The sequence below is a fragment of the Fukomys damarensis genome, unplaced genomic scaffold, assembly GCF_012274545.1.
Source record: "Fukomys damarensis isolate Sample0158 unplaced genomic scaffold, DMR_v1.0_HiC HiC_scaffold_33, whole genome shotgun sequence".
NCBI classification, from domain to species: Eukaryota; Metazoa; Chordata; class Mammalia; order Rodentia; family Bathyergidae; genus Fukomys; species Fukomys damarensis.
In genome coordinates this window covers 28,053,891-28,075,232 of record NW_022900945.1, presented here as the reverse complement: position 1 = coordinate 28,075,232, position 21,342 = coordinate 28,053,891, and the positions used below count along the sequence as shown (strand labels likewise).

At 41.0% G+C, this 21,342-nt stretch overlaps 1 protein-coding gene across 6 annotated transcripts in view; it reads right to left on the bottom strand.

The window, feature by feature from the left end:
* Slc44a3 (solute carrier family 44 member 3) overlaps positions 1–21,342 on the bottom strand; it is an 84,708-nt gene that overhangs the window by 14,682 nt on the left and 48,684 nt on the right. The window contains exon 12 of one of the 6 annotated variants that reach the window (XM_010639890.3): positions 4,659–4,868. The exons of the other annotated variants lie outside the window; for them this stretch is intronic. Coding sequence (XP_010638192.1) covers positions 4,692–4,868 — 177 coding nt within the window. The 3' untranslated portion in view covers positions 4,659–4,691. Of the gene's footprint in view, positions 1–4,658; positions 4,869–21,342 lie in introns of those variants that run through there. 6 annotated transcript variants of the gene reach the window in all.

The following is a 21,342-nucleotide window of genomic DNA, read 5'->3' as shown; positions in this document are numbered from 1 at the left end:
CTTAGGCCAGGAATAGTGGCTCATAGGCAGGAAGATCACGCCAAGTTTGAGGCCAGCCTGGACACTACATAGTGAGTTCAAAGCCAGCCTGAGGTACATAGTGAGACCCTCTCTCAAAATAAAATAAAATAAATAATAATAAATTTATCATCTTAACCAACTTCAAGTGTAGAGACCAGTAGAATATTCACATTGTCGGACAAGGGATCTACGGAAATTTCATCTTGCAACCATGAAACTCTATACGCAGGAAACACTAATTTCCCTGGGCCTTGGTAACCACCTTTCTATTTTCTGTTTCTGTGATTTTTTAACTACTTTAGTTACTACATATCAGTGGAATCATGTGGTATTTGTCCTTTTGCAACTGGCTCGTTTAATTTTGGATAATGTTCTCAAGGTTTAGTAATGCTACAGCACAATGATGGCAAACCTTTTAGAACCTTCATTGATAACAGTCAGTTGCAGCATGCGTGCCATAGGTTTGCCACCACTGCTATAGCATATAAAAAGATTTCCATTTTTAAAGCTGCATGAAATCCCACTGTATACATATACCATATTTTTTGTCCATTCCTATGATGCTATACAGACACTTGGTGTGCTTCTACTTCTTGGCTATCGCAGAGACTGATCTCTTTGAGATCCTCCTTTAAATTCTTCAGGGTATACACCAGTAGTTGCGAACCTATGGCAGGCATGCTGCAGCAGGCATACAGAGCCCTCTCTGTTGGCACACAAGCCAGGTCACCACAGCATCGCCCTGGCAGCCAAGCACCAGATAACAGTACACGTGGGGCAGTGATGGCCCTTTGCGATAGGTAAGTGTGTTCTGGGTTGCGGTTTGGGCAGTCAGTCTCTAAAAGGTTGACCATCACCTGTGAATACCCAGAAGAGAAATTACTGGATCATATGATAGTTCTATTTTTAATTCTTTGAGTAATCTCCATATTGTGTTCCATAATGGCTACACCATTTGGATTTCCACCAAGAGTGCACAAGGACTCCAACTTCATATCTTCACTAATACTTGTTATTTCCTGGTCTTTGGAGAGTGGCTATCCTGACAGAGTGAGGTGACATCCTGTGGTTTTGATTTACACACACCTTGGGATTAGTGATGCTGAATATATTTTCATGTGCTCATTGGCCACTTGGGCAGCTTTTCTGTAAAAATACCTTTTCAAGTCCTTTACTTAAAAAAAAATTAAGTTAAAAAATTAGGTTGTTTGTTTTTATTGTTGAGTTCTAGAATTTCTTTAAAAATTCTGGATATTGAACATATATATTATGCATAAATATATATATTGCTTCTGGTACATATAAGTTCTTGGTTTGATGTAGTAACATTTGTGTATTTTTTTATTTTATTTTGTTGCCTGTGCTCTTAGTGTTACATCCAAGAAATCACTGCCAAATCTAGTGTCCTGCTACTTTTCCTCAGTGATTTCTTCTAGGACTTTTGCGGTTTTAGGTCTTACTCTCAGGTCTTTAATTCCGTATGCACTACTTTTTGTATATGGTGTGAGGTAAGAGTATTATAATCATCTGCATGTGGATACCCAATCTTCCCAACATCATTTTTAAAGTGATTGTTCCTGGGGACTTGGTATTTTGGGCTGTATATGAAGGGTTTATTTCTGGGCTATTTGGTTTCAAATATCTATACATCTATTCGGATTATGTCGGTGTTTATGCCAGTACCATCTTGTCTCAATTACTATAGCTTTGCAGTATGACAGAGGTATTCTTTCTGAGCCCCAGGAGACGGATACTTGGCCTTCTCATGCCTCCTCTCTCTGCTGGCACTGTTGCTCAGAAAGCCAGTTTTCCTTGCAGTCAGTTCTAGGTGTGATTGGGGCAGCTTCTACAAGAAAGGTCAGTTCTTTTGAGTTAGTATTTCCTTTTTCTTTATTGCTTCCCTGCTACTCTGAGCAGATGCTAAAAGCTGTGTAAAGCATTGAGCCGGGGCTGTGTTGAGGCCATATACACCCCCATATTCATCCTCAATCCACAGACGTGTACGGAAGGTGTGCTTTGGCCAAGCTCCAGGCTGGTAACTGGGACAGGGCTCCACATGAGATCAGTACGCATTTGTTCTTTGGACTTCACCAAGTTTCTTTGTGGTTGCTTTGATGGAGGAAAGATATAGGCATAGCAAACACACCCGGAGAGGCCTTCTCCACCCACACAAGATGCACCCTGATGAAGTCATTCAGCCTCAGCTGTCTCATTCCTTGGATGAGTGCAAGTCTAGCAAATGCTTTCTCTACCCCAGCCCTTTGCCAAGGGAGGCAGTCTATAAAAAGCAAAGGAAGGGGAAGATGAAGGCACTTGAAGAACTGTCAAAGCTTGCATACAACTGTCAAAACTTTTCAGAAATTTCTAGCCCCGCCTATTTAAGAAAAAAACATATCTACACAGTTTCTTCTCCTGCTTTCCAGGGAACTTGTCGCCCAGTAGGTGTAAAGATGAGACTCTGAATAGGACTGTCCAGCTATCGCTAACACGTATGACTTACTTTGCTCTACTGACTTCTGCTTCTCTCCTCACGTACATTCTCTCTGTATTCCCAAGTCAAACAGGACTCAGCCTTGGACCTCATCTCCCAAATGGAGGCAGAGGGCCAGGTGGGCAGTGGAGACGAGAAGACACTCAGTTTACAACGCTTACTTGCTTTGGTTTCCCCAACTTTTATACTCTCTGAGCCCTTGCTTACAGTGTAAGAGGTGAAGGCAAGGGATTCTCACTATGAGTTGAATGTTTTGGGGCAGTGGGGAGTTGGCAGGTCTTCTTCCATCCTCAAATTAGAAAATGAGGCTCTGCTGGGCTGAGGAGGAAGAGCAGAGGTCTGCATTTCCTGACCAGGCGTCTGGGGCTGCTTTGCTTCCACACAGGAAGAAGTGGCAAGACTCTTCCATGACTACTAGGGTCCTGATTTGCCCAGGAGTGAAGGGGTTCCAGGGATGTGGGGGTTTTAGAAACCAGGACACTTGGTCACCTACCACTAACCCATCCAGGCAGGTGGCCTTGTAAAAGATTCTTGTCCCCCAAGAAGTGTACAAAGAGGCCACGAAGATGAGATGAACCAGGCACAGTGGCACACGCCTATCCCAGCTACTTCAGAGGCCGAAGCAGGCAGATCACAAATTTGAGGCCAGTCTAGGTAACTTAGTGAGAACCTATCTCAAAATAAAAAATAAAAGGACTGGGATGTAGCTCAGTGGTCGATTCTCCTGGGCTTGATCCCCAGTACTGAAAAACAACAACAAAAAAGGTTGTCTCAAGGGCAGTGTATGTCCAATGCATGTCTACTAATGCCTGATATAATGCAGACTGGCTTTTCTGCTGGCCTATCAGAAATGAAGTTGAGACACGATAAGGGGCTTCTTGCACATCTGAGTCTACAGCTGAGCGTTATAGTCATGTGGAAGTCAGGCCAGAGTAAGTCAGGTGGCGGTGGCCTAGACTCTCCTGCAGCAGAATGAATCAGTGACTACTGCATTAGAATGGCTTTTCTTCCCTAACCTGCACGGCTCACACCCCTTCGCCCCCTCTTCATTTCCCCTATTTCTCTTTCCCTCTCTTCCTTCCTCCCTCCCTCCCTCTCTTCTTCCTTTCCTTTCCTTCCTCCTTATAAATGCATTCTCTAGTTTCTGGCCAACAATCTATCACTCCCTTTCCCAAGTCTCAATACCTAGGATAAAGACACCTAGAAAATGGCAGCCAAGGAACACACCCCCTTCAATGCCTTGCTGAGAAGGTGCAGAAGGTAGCGGGTGGGGGTGGCTTCTGAGGTGCGTAGTGGGAGCCTCTGACCATAACTTTCCAAAAGAAGCAAAGGAACAAACAAAGAAATGACAAGAAGAAATCTGCTTTCGGTCATGAGGAAAATTAGATTAGGCGTAAATGAATTTCCTTAAATGAGTTTGGGAAAGATTGAAACCAATCTATAATCTTTGCATTTCTTAAGTACTTGGGGTCTTGTGGACAAGATAGACCATGGAAGTTCCCTCTTCCATTCTGAAATCCTCTCCTACCCTACTGGGATCACAGACAATGGCCTGGCCTGGCCTCAGTTGCCAGGCAAGCAGGGCACCCACTACAGGCGCTAACCTGAGGTAAGGAAGAACACAGAAGTTTAGTCTATGTTCGCCACATCTCCCAATGCTGGTTGTCACAGCACAGTGTTCACATATGTCACTTTATTAGAGAGGAAACTGAGTTTTTCTGACTCCAGAGTTGGTTTTCATAGGTCAAAGTGAAAAACATAGGCAGTCCCCCTCTGCAGACTGCCAGTGTTCCTTGGCCAGGGCATGACAGGACGGTATGAGGGACCAAGGCTGTTTGGTGCTTTCCATGGAGCTCAGGCTGGCCAAGGGGTCTCCCAGTTAGAAATGGCAGCTTCTCAGATCAGATGATCTCTTACACTAGGGTATTGGACACAGTCTCCGCTGTCTTTGCTAGGCAGTGATACTACTATTCGTACTTTTTTGTTTGTTTGTTTGTTTTTTTGAGACAAGGTCTCACTATGTAGTCCAGGCTGGTCTTGAACTCACTACATAGCCCAGGCTGGCCTCAAACTCACAGAGATCCTCTCACCTCAGTCTCCAAGTGCTGTAATTATAGGCATGTATCACCATGCCCAGCAACTCAACTGCTGAAAAATGGGAATGAAGAGAAAATGAGGGTTAGATACAGAAGACAGGGTCGGAGGCCTCCACTTGAGAGCTGATGTGCTGTGTTGGCCTCTTTGCTCCATCTTCAGCCCCAGTCATTTTCCATTTCCTGGTCATAGGCTTGAATTTGAAGGCTGGATTTCCTCTCACCATCCTCTGTGCTGGGAGAAACTTAGTCACTTTTCTTAATTGCAAAAACCAGAAGGGGGTGGCCAGGGATTTAGCTCAGTGGCACAGTGCCTGCCTGGCAAGTGTGACATCCTGAGTTTCATCCCCTGTACCCAAAAAATGAATCGGAAGAGGAGCTTTAAGCAATTCAGCTCCCCCAATAGCATCTAATGTAGTGGTTCTGGCTGGAGGTGTCTTGAAGGAGAAAAAGGCATGACAGAGCCCTAATCGAGCAACCTGAGGGAACAGGCTCAGAACTCAGCACCACTCCAATGCCACAGGACACAAGCTGGAGCTCGTGTACTGAGTGGTGGGTCCAATATAATGATAACAACATCCATGTGTCAGGCAAGTGCCTCTAACTGCCAGGCAGTAAACAGAACTTTGCAGACATTTTATCTTTAATTATTTATCACAACTCTAGGAAACTGGCATTTTTATAACGTTAGTTTGGCACTTTCATTGTTTGACAAATGAATAGGATAAAGTAGCTAAATTCTCTCTTCTCCACCTCTTCCAAAGAAGAAACTAACATTTATGAAGCATAACTGAGAACTGCACACCATGAGCCAGTGGTTACCATGCATTATCTTATTTAGCCCTCTCACCTGCCTGTGCAGTAGGTGTTAAGAATTTCGCTTTGTATATGGGGAAAGAGCAGCTAAGAGAGATGAAGGAAGCTGCCCCCATCCCTCAATTGTTATTCAAATCCAGACCCATCTGCCTCAAAGTCTGCATCATTCCTTCAGGGGAGACTTATTTGGCTCCACAACCCTGATTCAACTCTGTTACTTTTTTCCTCTTTGGGTAGATTACTATTTAACCTCATCAAACTTACCAAGCTCTCATTTGTTTCAAGCAAGCAAAGAAAGAAGGAGAGAAAGAGAGGAGGGAAGAGAGAGAGAAAGAAAAGAAAAGAGATAATAGTGCATTCCACACAGGATAATTTGTGAGGATATAGGCAGTTGGTGTACATAAAGTAGCCCAGTACCTGCCACAAGTAATTGCCCAATAAATGGTAGGTACTGTTATCTTCAGGACAGGCACACTTCGGAAGAAGTCAAAGCAATTCTCGGTGAACTCCCAGGAGAGCTGTCTGATGTCCCAGTGCCCTTGTATAACTTTCCCTCCCTTTCATTCAGTGATATCATCATTCATGAACAAGCATTAATTGCTTCTTCCAGAAGATAGATGAATTTTAGGTCAGGAAGGAAGTCAGAGTCCAACATGACAGCTGTTCACAGAGGACCCTAAAGGACCAGGAAGGTGCTGAAGCCCAGAGGGCCAAGATAGAGTTAGGGCCTTGCCTTGCTGAGCCCCACCCAAGCCTTGCCACAGGCCTGCAGCAGGTGGAAGCTAGGTTTCTGTGCTGCTGCTCCAGTGAAAGCCACACAAAGCCATGTCATATGCCAGTAGCTTCTTTCTCTTAGACAGTTTGGGGCCTGGCTTTCTATCTAAAACCAGGGAAGTAACATTTGCCATGAAACAGCTGGGTGCAGGGATTACCACAGTCTATATATGAGCCTTAATGCAAACTATCATACTGACACACCTGTGAGTTGCCTGCTAAAACACGCACCCATAAGGCATCTTTTGAGAGCTCTCCCCATCAGCTGGCTGCCCAGAATAGCTCTAAACCAGCTGGCAGAAAGGCAGGATTCAAAATCACCTCTGCCATGGGAAGAATGGCTGGTGGGTGTTCTCTGAAGGGGTTACCTATTATGGCAACATCGGGGACCAGAAGAACTTTTTCCCCTAAGGAGCCTTTCCTTATGATCACAAGAGTCTTTTCTTAATCTAGTTACAGAAATTCTGCACTATTCATTCCTTTTTCTTTCCTTATGTTGCACATGTTGCACTCGTGAGAGAAGACCAGTCACTGCCATTGGCTTGGGATGAACTAAAACCTGACATGAAAAAGCCAGACTGCTGCTATTGATGGACTGCAAGAAAGAGAGTCATTGAAGCTGAGCTAACTGCAAGGATGGGGGCAGAAGGGGCTTTGAGGGTGTACAAAGTCAAGTTGGCCACAAAGGCTCAGATGACACAGCAACATTATGTTCACTGAAAAAGAAGTGCTGGCAGGCAGGCAGGGTGGTGGGGGACTGTGAGGCAGGGCAGGGAAGATGTGTAGGTTTCCCGGGGAGCAGTGGGCTCTTCTCTGCACTCGTGTCAGCAAGACTATCTGGGGTCTTTCTGACCGGTATATGTGTTAGGAAGACAGGAAGATGCTGGCATTTCTGAGCAAGTGCCAAGAGGTAAAAATCTATGTGTTGATTTAGTAGCTACATCTAGATGATGCCAAAGGAAAGTGATGCCCTACCATGTCTGAATCACAGTCCCCTCCTCAGTGAAGTGCAGCACCCATCCACCAGGTAATAGAGTCCTTCCGTGCAAGAGCCCGTGGAGAAACTGCTGTATACCACAGTGCCCACCCACTGCTGCGACTGACTGAGGTGACTGGGATTTCCCCAAATCTCACTGCCAGTTATTTATCCCTCCTCGCAGCACTATTGACAGAGTTGCTGTATGTGAAGAGAGGTGGCTCCTCTCTGCACACTCACATTCTCAGGCCCTTCCACAAGACTCTAGGGCTTGGGATGTGGGCAGCAAGTGACATCAATGAACTTTACAATGCCAGGGGAAGGCACTGCAGTGGATTAAGGGCACAACATGCAACAAGTGATCCTGATGTAGAGAGAAGTAAATGAGAAATGATGAGATTTGGAATTTTAGGCTCTCTCTTTGATCAGAGATGGCCCGGCAGGTTGTCCCTGCAATAAAGGCTTGTAGTGGTGCTTGTCTGGTCTTGGTTTTTGGCCTTTTTTACCTGACATCTGGTGCGAGACCCAGGAGGAAGGCAGTCAGTTAAGTGACATCCCCCATGGGGCAGTGTCTATTGGCCTTTTGGCTGTCCTCTCTGGACCATGTCTGCCGAGCCAGGACCTCATTGCAGCTCTTTGTCTTTGCCATGGCTGATGATATGCATCCACACAGGTCACTGATTACATGGTGAGTAGGCAGTTTAGCTTCCCTCTACTCAGGTCCACTGTCTCGTTCTCATTCTCTCCCTCTGGGGACTTCTGGGAAATCCAAGTGCTTGGTCAGAGATACCTGCTTGGGCCACTGGGTCCAGGACCGTGCCCCATCAGCCCGATTCCTCTCCTTCTCCCCTTCTGGGGACTGGCTTGAGGAGTATCAAAAAAGGTGAAGACATTGCTCTCTTTTGCCCTCCTCCTAGGGAGCTTAGTCCTCGTCACCTGCCCTAACATGGGCACCCAACAATCCAAACCCCCTCCCTCAATGCCTCTTGGCTGCCTCTTGGCACAACTTTGTTCCCTTGGATTGTTGGGACCCAACTTTAAGTGAAAACGACTCATTTTTTTTTTTTATTGCCACCAAGTTTGGCCTCAAATTAGACAATGAATCTCAATGGCCAGCAAATGACCCTCTTGATTTGTGCAACTTTTGTCAACACAATGGCAAATGGTCAGAAATACTCTATGTACAAGCCTTCTTCAATGTACCCTCTTACACTTCCCTCTGCCAAACCTGTTCACCCTCTCAGGTACTTCTAGCCCAATCTCTGTCCTCCACCCCTCCCAACTCCCACCTTTGATCCAGCTGATCCTCACCGCTCACATCATGTAACCCGGCCAGCTCTTCCATCTCCTCACACATTTCTTCACTTCTGCCATCTTGTGAGTCTTCCTCATCTCTGCTATCTTGTGTCTCTCCACCACACACCCACTCTCTTCCTGCTCCTCCAGCCCCTCCCAAATAGGAGAGCAAGTTAACAACCACTTCTCTGCTTGCTCTTCCTTCCCCATCGTCCTTGGAAGAGAGAGGAAAGTAAGACTGCAAAAAAAAGTAAAATCCTCTCCTGGCCCTGCCTGTTTACCTATCAACGACTTGTTTGGCAGGTTACATTAGCAAGAAATTCCATCAGGCCCTATTGCTTTCTACATATATATTGCAAACTAAAATATAAGGTTTTAAAACAATTCAAAGGAAATATAATGCTTAAGATCAGAGCTCAAGACCAAATGCTAGGTTACAGCCCAGTGCCAGCTACAGACTGCTTGTTCCATAGAAAGATGAGCTGTGATGTCCTGCCAGGGAGGAAAATCTTAAAAAAAAAATTATAAATTCTGGCTAAGAGATCCTTTTGGTACAAAGCTACATTACAGGATATAAGATTTCATATAATTGTAATAGTTATTATTACTACTTTTCTGGTATACAAAATGTATTCATGTTTTCTGACTATACAGGTCTTCCAACATACTGTTTATAGCAATGACCTTTTGATCCAGGTATTCACCCTTCTCTTCTGCTCCACCTACTCATGATTACAGGTATACTTGCAGGCCCATACACTTTCCTTAGATGGCATTCTATCAAAAGGTAATAACTTAAGAGTTTCCTGGTTTTTTGTTTTTATGTGTTTTTAGAGGGGAATAAATACATTTAACAATGGCTATTTTATACTAAGATACATATCTAAGTTTGTTGTAAAGATGATGGTATCATGATAAAATATTATTATTATATGTGGCTCCTGATTCCAAGTTTTTTCTGTTAATATTCTACAGGAAATCAATTACTAGATTGATAAAAATAACAGCCCTCTAACTATATTACACATTCCAGGGTGCTTGCTATCCAGATAAAGTTATGATAGTTAAGCTCCTATTGTACTACTGATGTTAATGATCTTCTCTTCTGGGTGTTCAACCACCAAAGTGCAGAGACCAACATCAAAAGGTAACTGGGATATGACCACCAATATCTTGGTCCTGGCCCTCCAAGGTCATTAAAGATCCAAAGTATGAAGGGACCTTTTCTACAATACCTTACCTCTATGGTAAGTCACACAACACCCTGAGCAGGGAGATTGCTGGACACCAGAGGACAAACATAACATGTGCTAAAGGAAGGTCACCAAGAGAAAAAAAAATCTCCCATGGTTTCACTGAAAGAAACTTTATCAAGCAAGGCTGTGACCCATCCTAATGGCTGACACTGACAGAGGAGCTGAGAAGCTCTATGCATTGTTCCAAAACAATGCCTAAAGAAACTTAACTGACCTTAACAGATAGCAAGATGTTCATATTGATTAACACAGGTCTCACTTTAACTTGGTCTTAAACAACCAGCAGAAAAGAGTAACCACTGCATCCAGTGGAAGGAGAAGGTTTGGATCAGCTGTGGTGCAGAGATCCTGTCCTCACTCTGGCCTGCGTCAAGCCAACCAGTGAGGACTGGTTAGCCAAGTGGTGGGCCTGCCCTCACCATGCCCTTGCCCTGCCTGCATCGAGCAGAAGGAGGAGGTCTGGGTCAGCCATGCAGAGATTCCATCATTGCTCTAGCCTGTGACAAGCCAACTGGTGAGGACCCGTGCGAGCACCTCTGCAATATCCACCAGATCCCCCTATGCTCTCAGGCCTCCTAATTGTGCCAGTTCTTGGATCCACTCTGCAGAGGCACAGGTGGTCATATGGGTCATATTTTTGAGCTCCAGAAGATACAACAGAAGTGAACAACTCCAACAAATGCACATCAGATCTCCATAGTTGGTAAGTTGGAGAGATGACCACCTTCCATCAGAACTTTGAATATCTTCAGATAAAGGGCAGAGGGAACTGGCAGTAGAACCTTGCAGAGTTCAACCTTGCAGGAATTCAGAGAGCTCAATTTGGGCCTTGCAGCCCAAATTCAGCGTGAATCTCAGGGGTCAGCCATCGGACAGCTGTGACTAAATGAGTTAGTTCTGCACGTGGCTATGCACATTGTCCATTGTGACAGCAGAGGTATAGTCTGAAAGAGGCCATTCAAATTCTTTTTCTTCTTTCTTTTCCTCATTCCAATCTGCAAATTCTTTTTTTCTGTCTTCTTTTTCCAACTCAGTCTCTTGCTCCTCCATATTGTTCTTCATCTCCCTTTCTGTTCCTGTTCCTGCCCTAACTCGGATTTCTTCTTTTCTTTTTTCTTCTCTCTTTATTTTCTTTTCTTCTCTCATTTTCCTTCACTCAATAGTCAATAGTTTCAAAGGAAAGTGAGCCCTTGTTACTGTTAAGTTGTTATATTCTTGTCCTTATTCTTGCACTCTGTCTTTCGCTCATTTATAACAGTTTCCTAAAGTTTGTGTGGTCATCTTGTGTCCTCTGGCTTCACTTGAAACATTCTCTAATTCTTCTACCTATTTACTCCTCTCATCTTAACTCTATCTAAGCCACCATCCTAAAGGGTAAAGATATTCTATTGAAGAGTTTATTAACTGTAAACATATTTTGGGCTGCTCCTTGATTTTTATTTAATTCACATGGCTTAAAGGTGATAGATTAATGACTACCACAAATGGTCAATTTGTAAGCTGTGCTTGATCATATTGTGTTGCTGATTGTATCAATTGAGCTAAAGGGTTGTGATTGATTTATTGAATTGTCCTTTCTGATACTATGAAAATGACAATGTCTATGAGTCATTAGAGACTCAAAAGCTAAAGCACAACTATATCAGGAGGATTTAAATAATAACCCAGGAATTAAACCAAGGACAACCCAACAACAAAAACAAAAATGAGACACTTAAGCAAGACACAAAGACAGACTTCCACTTCACCAATGGCAAACTCTAGAGGAAATAAGGTTGAAAAGTCTGACAGTCAACCACCAGAACTCCCTAAACTCATAAAACAGGAAATAACAAAGCAGATCAATCAGGCTGTAGAAAAATTCAAAACAGAAATAATTTCCCAGATAACTAGAGAGATGATGAGCAAAATGAAAGTCATGATTTGAGACTCTAGAACAGAAACTGACCAAAAAAAAAAAAAAAAAAAAAAAAGATGAGCTCAGGACCATGATAGAAGCCATGAAGGCCCAGCATGAGCAAGAAATGGAAACCATGAATGCCCAAAATAGGACAGAAATGGAATCCATAAAACAGATTCAAACAGATATCCAGGAGATTAAAAACTCTACTGAAAGTTTTCACAGCAGGATAAATGAATGTGAAGATAGAATTTCAGACATAGATGATAGGATTGCAGTCAGTGACCATGAAAAGAGAGGTCTCTTAAAATCAGTAAGGGTTCATGAGAAATCGATCCAACAACTCCTAGATGACGCAAAGAAAAATAACATAAGACTGATAGGAATCCATGAAGCAGCAGGAGAAAATACAACTGACGTAAAAAAGCTGTTCCCAGAATTAATGACTGAAAATTCCCAAAAAGAAGGGAAGAATTTGACACACACATAAGTGAGGCATATAAGACTCCAACTAGCCATGAACAACAACAACAACAACAAAAAAAATTTACACCTAGACATATAATAATCAAAATCCCAGAAACTCAACCCTGCTATAAGCAAGAGGAGAAAAGAAATAAATCACATGCAAAGAAAAGCCCATCAGAATCACAGCACATTTTTCAACACAAACTCTCAGGTGAAGGAGAACCTGGAGTGAGGTATTTCAAGCCCTAAAATAAAACAACCTCCAACCTAGACTAATGTATCCTGAAAAACTCTCTTTCAAAATGGATGGGGAAATAAGATACTTCCATGACAAAGAACACCTGAGAAACTTCATGAACACCAAACCAGCACTACAAGGAATTCTAAACAATATCTTGGAAAAGGGAATGAAGATCACAGCACCATGAGGTGCAACAGAGCATATCAATTAGGCAAGGCAAGAAACTAAAGGGAGAGTGGGAAAAATTAAAAACAGCCAACAAAAGGAAAATAATATGACAATAATAAGTTAGTACATATCAGTTATAACCATCAATGTCAGTGGCCTCAATTCACCAATCAAAAGAAATGGACTGGCAGAATGGATTAAGAAGCAAAATCCAACACTGTGTTGTATACAAGAAACACACCTTGTGCAAAAACAAGCCCATAAACTTGAAGTGAGAGGATGGAAAACAATTCTCCATGCAACAGGAATAATAAGCAGGATAGCTATCTTATTTGCAGAAAAAGTAAATTTCAAACCAAAACTGATTAAGAGAGACAAAGAAGGCCATGACATCCTTGCAGAGGGAACAATTCAAGAGGAAGAGATGACAATCATAAATATATATACACCAAATATTAATGCCCCCAACTATATAAAACAAATATTAAGTAACATGAAAAACCAAATAAGCACTAATACAATTGTAGTGGGGAACCTAAATACCCCACTATCACAAATAGATCATCTAGGCAAAAAAAATCAACAATTAAATACTAGAACTGAACCAAGCTTTTGAACTTATGGACTTAATAGACACCTATAGAGTGTTCCACCCTACAAAATCAGAATACATATTCTTTTCAGCTGCACGTGGGTCATTCGCCAAGATAGACCACATACTAGCCCATAGAACAGGTTTGAATAAATGCAAAGGAATCAAAGTTATCCCTTTTATATTATCAGATCATAGTGCAATTAAGTTGGAGATCAATAGCATAAGAAAAAATAAGAACTTCACAAACACATTGAAATTGAACAACACTGTCCTGAACAATCAATGGATCACAGAGGAAATTAAAGAAGAAATTAGACAGTTTTTACAAATAAATGATGTTGGCAATGCAACATACAGAAATCTATGGGACACAATGAAAGCAGTTCTGTGTGGAAAATTCATAGCACTGAATGCCCACTAGGAAAACAGAGCAAACTCAAATAAAAAACCTAAAGATGAATCTTAGATTCCTACAAAAAGAAGAGCAAGAAAAACCCAAAGCTCGAACAAGAGAGGAAATTATAAAGATTAGAGCAGAAATCAATGCAATGGAAACTTAAAAAAATGATACAAAAATCAATGAATCAAAAAGTTGATTTTTTGAAAGAATAAATAAAATCAATAAACTCTTAGCTAAATTTATCAAAAAAAGGAAAGAAGAGACTCAGATACATGCGATTAGGAATAAAAAAGGTAAAGTCACAACAGAACCAGCAAAAATCCAGAGGTTTGTCAATACCTACTTTGAGAACCTGTACACTAATAAAATGGAAAACACAGAAGAAATGCAGATTTCTAGATACATATGAATTACCAAAGTTGAATGAAGAAGATAAAAAAAAAATCTAAACACCCCAATTACAATCAGTGAAATTGAAAATGTAATTAAAAACTTACAAACAAAGAAAAGCCCAGGTCCTGATGGATTCACTGCTGAATTTTACAAGACATTTAGAGAAGAACTACTGCCACTACTCTTCAGGCTTTTCAATGAAATTGAAAGGGAAGCAATACTTCCAAATTCATTCCTGGAAGCAAGAGCTACTTTGATTCCCAAACCAGGGAAAGACACAACTAAAAAAGACAACTACAGGCCAGTCTCCTTAATGAATATAGATACAAAAATCCTTAATAAGATACTAGCAAACAGAATACAGAGGATCATCAAGAAGATCATACATTCTGACCAACACAGATTTATTCAAGGGATGCAAGGATGGTTCAACATACATAAATCAATAAATATCATACACTATATTGACAGAGTCAAGGACAAAAACCATATGATCCTCTCAATAGATGAAGAAAAAGTATTTGATAAAATTCAACACCCATTCATGATAAAACCCTGCAAAAAATTGGAATAGGAGGTCTATATCTCAACTTAATAAAGGCTATCTATGAAAAACCAATGGCCAACATCATATTAAATGGCCAAAAATTGAAAACCTTCATGTTAAAATCAGGAACAAGACAAGGATGCCCATTATCACCACTCCTCTTCAATGTAGTTCTGGAAACATTAGCCACAGCAATCAGACAAGAGAAAGAAATTAAAGCAATAAAGATAGGAAAGGAAGAAGTTAAACTGTCATTATTTGCTGATGATATGATACTGTACATTAAAACCCCAAAAATTCCACCAAAGGACTTCTAGACTTTCAGCAGAGTAGCTGGATACAAGGTTAAAACTAAAAAATCAATAGCCTTCTTGTACACAAATAAGAGACTCACTGAGAGAGAAATTAGGGAAACAATTCCTTTCACAATAGCATCCAAAAAATGAAGTATCTGGGAATCAATCTAATGAAAGAAGCAAAAGACCTCTACACTGAAAATTATAGCACTCTGAAAAAAGAAATCGAAGAGGATATAAAAACATGGCAAAATACCCTCTGCTCCTGGGTAGGAAGAATCAACATAGTGAAAAAGGCCATACTACCAAAATTGCTGTACAGATTCAATGCAATGTTGATTGAAATTCCAACACTATATTTCACAGAACTAGAAAAAATAATCTAAAAATTAATTTGGAACATAAGAGACCTAGAACAGCAAAAGCCATTCTAGGCAACAGAGACATGGCAGCAGGTATAACAATTCCAAATTTTAAACTATACTACAAAGGCACTGTGATAAAAACAGCATGGTACTGGCAAAGAAACAGACCTGAGGATCAGTGGAATCGATTGGAAGATACAGAAACAACTCCAGATATACTCAGGTACCTCATCCTTGACAAAGGAGCCAACCATCCTCACTGGAGGAAAGATAGCCTCTTTAATAAATTGTGTTGGAAAAACTGGATTTCAACCCGCCAAAGATTAAAACTAGACCTTTATCTTTCACCAGGCACTAAACTAAAATCAAGGTGGATTAAAGATCTAAATATTAAAACAGAAACATTAAACTTGCTGGATTAGGCAGAACTCTGGAAGACACTGGCATAGGAAAAGACTTTATGAACAAATCCTCAGTAGGATGGGAACTAGAACAAAGAATCAACAGCTGGGATCTCATCTTATTAAAAAGCTTCTACACTGCAAAAGAAACCATCAACAGAACTAAGAGATAACCTACAATGTGGGAAAAAGTTTTACTAGATGCTTTTCAGACAAAGAATACATAAAGAAACTCAAAACAATCAGGCCCCCCATATATAAGGACCTGATTCAAAAATGGGCATCTGAAATGAACAGACATTTCTCAGACAAAGAAGTAAAAGCATCAAATAAGTATATGAAAAAATGTTCCACAACACTGGTCATTCGAGGGGTTCAGAGATTCCACCTCACCCCACAAAGAATGGCTGCTATCAAGAACAAATGCTGGCAGGGTTGTGGGGAGAGAGGAACCCTGCTCCATTGTTGGTGTGCGTGTAGGCTGGTGCAACCACTATGGAAATCAATATAGAGATACCTCAAAGAACTAGGATTAGAGGTTCCATTTGACCGAGCCATCCCTCTACTGGCTATCTTTCAAAAAGAATTAAATGAGTCATATCACAGTGATACATGTGCACCCATGTTTATAGCGGCACAGTCTATAATAGCTAAAACTTGGAAACAGCCCAATTGCTCAAAAGTTGGAGACTGGATAAGAAGATGTGGTTTTTCTATAAAATGGAATAGTACTCAGCCATAAAGAATGAGAAATTAGAGTCATTCATAGGAAAATGGATGCATATTGAGGTTATACTCAAGTGAAATGAATAGGTCGCACATATTTAAATACCGAATAGTTTCTCTGGTGTGAAAAACTATAATTGTAAAGAAGATCCTAATGGTGTAATTGACAATGTGAAATAGGAAGAAAAGGGCTAATGGTGTAGGGGAAGTGGGAAGGGTAGGGGAAAGGAAATAAGGGAAAATGAAAAAAATCTGAGAAAATGAAGAAATGGAAAAAAAGTGTTTGTAAATAGGGAGGGCAGGAGGGAGTGAAGGGAGGGGAGGGATATGTGGAAAAAATGAGAATCAAGACCTATCATGTAAAGATACAAGATTCCAATGATGAATGTAACTGTATTGTATACCTAAAAAGTATCAATAAACTCAATGAGAGAGAGAGAAAAAAAGAATAACCAAAAGAGTCACTGAATGAACAGACACTACTGATAGAGATATTTTCAAGGCCCACCACTCCACCTCCCCAAACAGAGATAGATCTCTCCAAGTGGTAAACCAGATAACCTAGTCTCAAAGAAGCCTTCAACAACTATTTAATATCACCCTCCACTATCTCCCTGTCAATATCTCAGACTGATGGATGTGTATGTTCGTTTAGCCCCAGTTGTTTCTTCCAATTCCCATCCCTCTAGATTTTAACCTGTCTCCAATACTGGCCATTTATCCACAGTTGTGGGACCCTTTACTATGGGTCTCCCATTTCCTAAACAAACCACTAACCTGATATGCACAGGGCAAAATGACAATATCACTTGCCTTGCTTGCTTCCTTTTTATCTCAGAAGAGCACCCTGTCTGCCTATCCAATGGCCTACACTTCATACGCAGCCAGGAGGCATTCTGATGCCTCAACTGATCTAAAATTTTCTGTTACATAATGTTTCTCAGCCCTCCCTTGACCATTTATATGGAATCCCGGATGTTTCAGTGGATCCTCCCACAGTCAAAGGTCAACAAGAGGGAGGCCCTCCACTTCTTGATGGAAGAAGGGCGTCCTCACTGGCATAGTGACAGGTACAGCAGGTGTCTCTACCTCTACACATTTCTATCAGGCATTGTCAATAGAGCTCTCAGAAGATATGGACAAAATAAACCAATCCCTAAACACAGTCTAGGGCCAGATTAATTCCCTGGCAGCTGTTATGCTCCCAAATAGATGTGCCCTCGATATGCTAACAGGACCCCAAGTGGGAACATGCCAGGCTACAGGTAAAGAGTGTTATTTTGTTTATCAATCAGGCATAGTCAAAACAAAGATTAAAGAATTATAACAATGCATCAAAAACCTTAAGAAACAATGGGGTACATGGGAAATGACCCAAGACCACTCCTGGCTCCGTCGTATTATGCCATGGATACTTCCCTTATTGGGCCCACTGACCTGTGTGTCTTCTGGCTCTGGTAGGCCCATGCCTATTTTGCTGTTTTCAACATTTCTTACAGGAATTCATGAGAACATTTACCAACCAGTCACAGAACTTGTCATGGTGGGGTATCAGCCACAGCGGCAGAGGGAAGAAGACCCCACGTACTGCTGCCACCACCATTTCCAGGTATAGCCCCAACCTTCACCTCTTTGTCATCTTGAAGCAGTTCCAGAAGAAGAGACCTTCGCCAATAACCATAAAAAAGAAGCCTGGAATGTTAGATTTCCCTTGCCTTAACCTGAGAAACTACATGAATACCAAACCAGCACTACAAGCAATTCTAAACAAGATCCTAGAAAAAGACAATGAAGGCAACGACACCATGAGGCCCAACAGAGCAAATCAAATAGGCAAGGCAAGAAATTAAAAGGAGAAGGCGAAAAAGTAAAAAGAGTCAACAAAAGGCCAATAACATGTCAATAATAAGTCAGTACATATCAGTTATAACCAGCAATGTCAATGTCCTCAACTCACCAATCAAGAGAAATAGACTGGCAGAATGGAATAAGAAGCAAAATCCAATAATATGTTGTATACAAGAAACACACCTAGTGCAAAAAGAAGCCCATAGCCTGAAAGTGAAAAGATAGAAAACAATTCTCCATGTGACAGGAGCCCAGAAAAAAACAGGGGTAGCAATCTTATTTGCAGACAAAGTAAATTTCAAACCAAAACTGAATCTAGTACTATTGATGTAGGACAGTACTGTATCATACCTCTATGAATGTAAAATATCTAGTACCTGCTTTATGATACATAGTAGGGACCGTGCTTTATCAGAGCTACATTTAATGATATTACTCTAGAATGTTCTCTTTCCAGATGATGATTACGAGGCTAATAGAAAAAATACCACAACAGCACCACAACAGAAACAGAACTTTGCTGTTGTCTGGATATTATTCTTTTCTTTGTTTTTGTTTTTTTTTTTTAATGGAATGTGCTGAATGTCTATAATTTTGTTCAGATGACTGCAGAACCTGGAAAAGCTGTTGCTGCTATCGATGCATAATATACTATTATTAGTGTTTATAAATTGAAAATTGAATTTTGGGAAACTTTAACGGTGCTGCCAACTTTGGAAAAAGTCATCCTAATTTACTGTGTTGACTTGGCATTATACAGAAATGGACAACCATATTGGTCTAGAAATGTTAATGTATTTTTATTTTTTTCCATGTGTACAGGGGTAACACATCGTACTAAATATGTAAGGTCATATGTACATGGGCTTGATTACAGAAACTAATAAAGTATTCTCTAAATAATGAAAAAAAAGAATAAGATAAGACTATAAGAGGGAGAAGCAATTTAAATATGTTCAGGGAGCATTTCCATCTCCAGAATTAAGGATTATTTTGATGTTACAGCATTATCTTTTCTCTTTTACTTTCCTTTTTAGTTTTATTTTAGGATTCCCTATTTTTAATGTTCATACAGAGATTTCTTTAACTAAAATACTGAATAGTTTCTTTGGTATGAAAAACTACAATAGTACACAGGATCCTAATGAGATAATTAATAACGTGAAATAGGAAGTAAAGGGCTAAAGGTGTAGGGAAAGTGGGAAGGGTGGGGGAAAGGTAATAAGGGAGAGGAAAAAAATATGAGAAACTGAAAAAATGGAAATAAAGTGTTTGTAAATGGGGAGGGGAGGAGGGGGTGAAGGGAGGGCAGGGACAAGGGGAAAAATGAGAATCAAGACCTATTATGTAAAGGTACAGAATCCCAATGATGAATGTAATTGTATTGTATACCTAGATTGTATGAATAACCTCAATAAAAGGAACAAAATATACATAAAAAAATAAATTAAAAAGATGGCTGCTACATAAAAAGAATAGCCTTCTTCCCATAATGCCCTGCTTCTCACCTAAAAATATGGCTTCTCTTACTAAAGGACAGCCTTCTTCTTCCCATCATGCCTCTTTTCCTGCCAAGAAGGAAGCCTCTCCTGGTGATGTCACAAGCTCCTCCGATCCCTAGCCACTATATCAAGAAATCCCACCACAGCTCCTATAAGCCACAGCCCAGTCCTATAAGAAGCACTCCCTGTCTTGGCCATACTGCTTTCTCTCCTTTTACCAGAGACAGCGCAACAGATTGTCCCTGCAATAAAGGCTTGTAGTGGTTAAAAAAAAAAAAAAAAGATTTGGGATTTTATCTCCTATTCTGTGAGTGAATTGCTGTGCAGAATTCAGGTAGATGCCTATAAAATGCAGCAATTGCCACCTGCCTCTCTCCTGGGATCTTGTGAAGACAGACATGGCTTTTATTTTATTTTTTAATTTTTTTTTCTTTTCTTTTTTGTGGGGGTGGGTTTGAGACAGGGTTTCACTATGTAGTTGAGACTGACCTGGAACTCACTATGTAGGTCAGGCTGGTCTCGAACTCACAGCAATCCTCCTGCCTCAGCCTCCTGAGTGCTTGGATTACAGGAATGAGCCACCACGCCTGGCTCTCTTATTTTTTATTTTTGACATGGCTTTTAAAAAGCAACAGGGGTGGCTGGAGATTTAGCTCAGTGGTTCTGCCACCTGCCTCAAAAGCACAAGGACCCAGGTTTGATCCCCAGTACCCCTCCAAATTAAATAAATAAATAAAAAGCAATGGGATCCAAGATATATCATGTAAAGGTACAAACTCCCAATGATGAATGTCATCATATCTTATACCTAAAATGTACCCATAAACTTAATGAATTTTTAAAAAAATCAGCGATGGTGAGACATAGTTAACTCTTGATGTTGAAGAGGAAACAATACCTGGGTTCTGAAGATGACGGAAGTACCTTATTCTCTTGTGGCATTTCCCCGGTTCTCATTCGATATCACAAGGAAAATAAAGTAGGTCTTGTCCTTTTAAATCGAATTTCCAAACACACAGATGCCAGAACTCCCCTAATAACTCATTCCTAGGCCATTTCTCAAAAGGTAAATCTAAATTCCTTGTCTCATTCAAACTCACCATCTTTTGTCTACTGCCAGATGCCGACTACCATTTTACAATCACCACCTTTCTTCTTAAACATTTTTACCTCACCCTGCTTCTCAGTAGCCAATGTAGATTAGAGGTGACCCTTCCTGCCCCATCTTTATTCACATGAGCTTGCCCTCTCTTTCCCCTCTCTTTCCTTCCCTCCCCTTCCTTCCTCTTCCTTCCTTTTCATTTTCTTTCCTCTTCTCCCTCAACCTCCTAAACCTTAGTTGATGTATCAGTGGTCCCGTGAGCTGGCTTTGCCCAGCTGGGTAGGCATAACCAAATGACGGACGCCATGACAGCTGGTATAAGCTACAGCCTAGTGCAGGGCACCATGATTAGAACCCTGAAGCCCTATCCCAGTTTGCACCAATTCAGTACAGGAATTGGACCAAGACTGGCTTAGCCTTTTCATGCTTTTTAAGGACAATTTCTCCAATTCTCTACTTGTTATAAGGACCTATCACTTTTATAATGGTAATGATAGTGTGGTTAATGTTAATATTCCTTATGGTCTTAGAAATGCTTTGAACACTTAAGGAAAAAGATCCCAAGTTAATATGAAAAGGTGAAGGCAGAAGGCAGAAAATATGCCCCTCAGGACAACAAAGTAGAGAAAACAAAAGTGAAAATGGTATGAGATGGTGGACTTCAAAG